At 42.8% G+C, this 3,551-nt stretch overlaps 1 protein-coding gene across 1 annotated transcript in view; it reads right to left on the minus strand.

The window, feature by feature from the left end:
- LOC106867636 (sialin) overlaps positions 1-3,551 on the minus strand; it is a 36,670-nt gene that overhangs the window by 13,225 nt on the left and 19,894 nt on the right. Inside the window, exon 11 of the mRNA XM_052966695.1 lies at positions 1,065-1,235. Within this exon, the coding sequence (XP_052822655.1) occupies positions 1,065-1,235 (171 nt within the window). The remainder of the gene's footprint in view (positions 1-1,064; positions 1,236-3,551) is intronic.

A 3,551-nucleotide genomic window follows, 5' to 3' on the forward strand; every position in this document is an offset into this window, starting at 1 on the left:
TATATATATATATATATATATATATATGTATGTATGTATGTATGTATAATGACTGAGTGTGTAAAGACATACAAATACATACATGCATACATGTATTGTATGTGCGTGTGTGTGTATGTGTGTTTGAAACTTTGTTTGTCCCCCACCACCACCTGGTGGTTATATCCCTGTAATTTAGCGGTACGGGAAATATATTAGATCGGAAGATGCAGCACAAATCCGAATAGGGGTGGGAAGTGATGAAACCAAGGAGTATGTAAAGGAGTACCTCTACTTAAGGCTCACAGTGGATATACGTCGAGATATGGATGCTGAAATCCGAAAGGGAATAAGGGCAGAATGGGAGGTGTTTAACTCAATAAAGGGTATGCTCTAATCAAAGCTAGACAATGCAACGCGTGCCAGACTCTTCAACAGCATGGGTCTACCTGCGCTCGTATATGCAAGTGAAACGTGGGCTACTACGACGAGGACAGGACATTGATTGGATACGACGGAAAGAGCCATGTGGGGTTCCATGCTAGGAATATCATCGCGAGAACAAATTTGCAATGAAATAATTGGAGAACGGTGCGGAGTGAACGATGCGATCGTCAAGTACTGAAAGAACGAGTTCCGCTGGGCCGGAGGTGTCGCAATGCTCACATATAACAGGTAGACCCGTGCAGTTACCAAATGGTGTTCAAGAGACCCGGGAAGACTATTTGGAAGGCCTCTACAGCGATAGAAAGGCGATTTTTGGTCTAGTAATTTGGGTCATAATGGCGGTAGTATTTAAGTTGGAAACATACCAAATGGGTGGAGAATAGGTGGAGTGCAGTTAGTTGCATGCAGAGACATGGGACGTGTACAGAAACAATGACAATAGCAATAGGAACAAATATTATTTAATTTTAGCTTTGCAAAACTTAGAATCAGGAATAAAAACTATTGAAGAAAATTGCTTAAAATCAAAGCATGCTGATGAGAAGGGTGAGAAGGCGGGAAAGATAGAGCGGAACGTGAGGTATGCATGGTGAGACGATGGCTAAAACAGCAAACTTCTAATGGTTCAGAGCACTAACACTTGTATGTCGAAGTAGTAGACTCTTTTTCTTTTCTCTATCGACTGTAGATCCTTTTTCTATAGCCCATTTCTCAATGGTTCCACCAGCAAAAATGGCAAAGAATATGGCTCCAAATACACAAAATCCTGCACAAACAAGAAACACATTTTGCCATTGTTTTTGAGTTCCCTGAAATTAAAACAAGAAAAACAAATTATAAATGCATGAAGAAAGTGATTCTAAATAGGGGGTAAGTGAGAGTTCTGGGAACAGAAGAATAACAATGGACTACAGGAATAAAGAATAGCGCTTGAATACAATTTCTACAGAATATCCTGGCATTTGAAAGCTTTATTTCCTTCTCGACCTTCAATAACTGGTCCTTAACACCCTCATGAAGAGAACCTTCTCATTCACCACATGTCCAGGTTCCCTAGAAACAGATTTACCGCAGGCGTACCGACCCTTATCGCCCATACTAGCGACTAGCGTGTCGGCCCCTATCTCTCATACTAGCGACTTAACTTCGGCAACCTTTATTAAAAGAATATCGCTGATAGAATAAGCCCAACATAACACACCATGTAGCTTAACATCACCCCTTCATCATGGGTAGCTGCTTTAGCAAAAGCCACGTATCACATGCAACAATTCTGGCCAGGCACACATTCCTATCCACCCATAACATCGACTTCTAAATGTCCAGACTGGGCGTCAGCTCCATTAGTCTAGGAAGAGAGCCTTCAGCTGATCATAGGATATTCCCTCAGCTTTTCGTAATAACAAAACAACTACAAAAATGATAAACTTTTGTCCTTCTTGAAGATATCTGATTAAACTGCTTCGTTATAAGATGTTATGAGACAATACTACTACTGTGGTTGCAGTAGTAGTAACACCACCACCACCAACACTAACACCAGTAGCATCAGCAGCAACAGTGATAGTAGTAGTAGTAAGTGCTGGGAGAGAGCCGGGTACCCAAAAACGTCAAGAGGTGGAAAGACGCGTGAGTGGTAGGTACCTTGAGTAGTAACGGGAGCGGGTGTGGATGAGATCGGCCAGACCCGAGGAACGGAGCTCATCATGAGAAGGAACCAATCACCAGATGAAAGTCTGAGCTACAAAGACTCTAAGGAATCTAAGTGAAAGGTGTGACGCGGTGAAGTTTTCTTCATTTAAAGGGTTTTGTGAAGGCGCGTTGCTTAATGGTTCGGGTGTTGTACTCGCGATCTCAAGATCGTGGTTTCCATATCAGGAGCTGGCGGTATGTTGTGTTCTTGAGCAAAACGCTTCATTTTCACTTTCGCTCAGCTATAAAAGAGTAACCCTGTGACGGTCTCTTGTCCGGTTCAGGGGAAAATATAGGGATCTAAGTCACTAATGCATCATGGAAACTGGCCCTACAAATCCTAGGACTCGAGACAATAATTTTTAGGTTTTAGGTTTTTTCCTCGCAGGAGGCGAAATTTATTCTCCCACGAATTTTGGACCCCAGTAATGTAGTCATTTGCATACAGCCAATCAGAGCTCACTTTGACCTTGTCAAAAACAACCAATCTCTTGGTAAAACCCATTCTACAAAGTAAACTCAAGACGAAGAACGGTGTAGTAAGTCGACCGATCGCCAAGTTATGCCTGATTTTAGGAGACAAGTAATTAGATAGATTTGCATCTATACCTATTATCGAATTTTGTTAGGGCCCCATATGGTAAAGATATGGATAGGAAAAATGTGGGTAGAGGGTGATGTCCTAGCAACTTTCTCCCCTTACTGTTTTAGAATGTAAACTACAAGACGAATAATTACGCAGAGGCAGCCATGGTTGGAACAAGAACAACAAGCAATTCTTAAAAGAGGAAAGAAGCATGGTCATTCCTTACCCAAGTGACCTTCTCTTATCGCCCATCACTTGTTATGCGCTCATGAATTAGTTTGATAGTTGAGCTCTGATTGGCTGTATGCAAATGAGTTCATAACTGGGGTCCGGAACTCTCGTGGGAAAAAAATTCGCGAGCGAGAACCGGACGTGCTTCCCCCACACCCACCTTCCACTGTTTGATTACAAAGAAAGAAAACAAAATTAATGTGTCTTCCTTTTTATTTTTTAGTTGTCTCAGTCATTAGACTGTGGCCATGCTGGGACATCACCTCGAAAAATGTTAGTCGAAGAACGCAACCCTCAGTACCTTTTTTCTAAGCTTGGAACTTATGCTATCGGACTGTTTTGCCACGTTATGGGGGCGTAAACGTATAGGGGGCAAACACACACACACACACACACGCACACACGCGCACACACGCGCACACACGCACGCACACACACTCACTCACTTCCGTTTGCCAAATCCACTCACAAGGCTTTGGTCGGCCCGTGGCTATAGTAGAATACACTTTCCCAAGGTGCCACGCTGTGGGACTGAACCCGGAACTATGCAACCTGGAAGCAAACACCTTGCCTTACAGCCACGTCTGCGCCCATGTTCTTTTTCTTTTTTCTTTTT

This window comes from Octopus bimaculoides, chromosome 3, assembly GCF_001194135.2.
Source record: "Octopus bimaculoides isolate UCB-OBI-ISO-001 chromosome 3, ASM119413v2, whole genome shotgun sequence".
Lineage (NCBI taxonomy): Eukaryota > Metazoa > Mollusca > Cephalopoda > Octopoda > Octopodidae > Octopus > Octopus bimaculoides.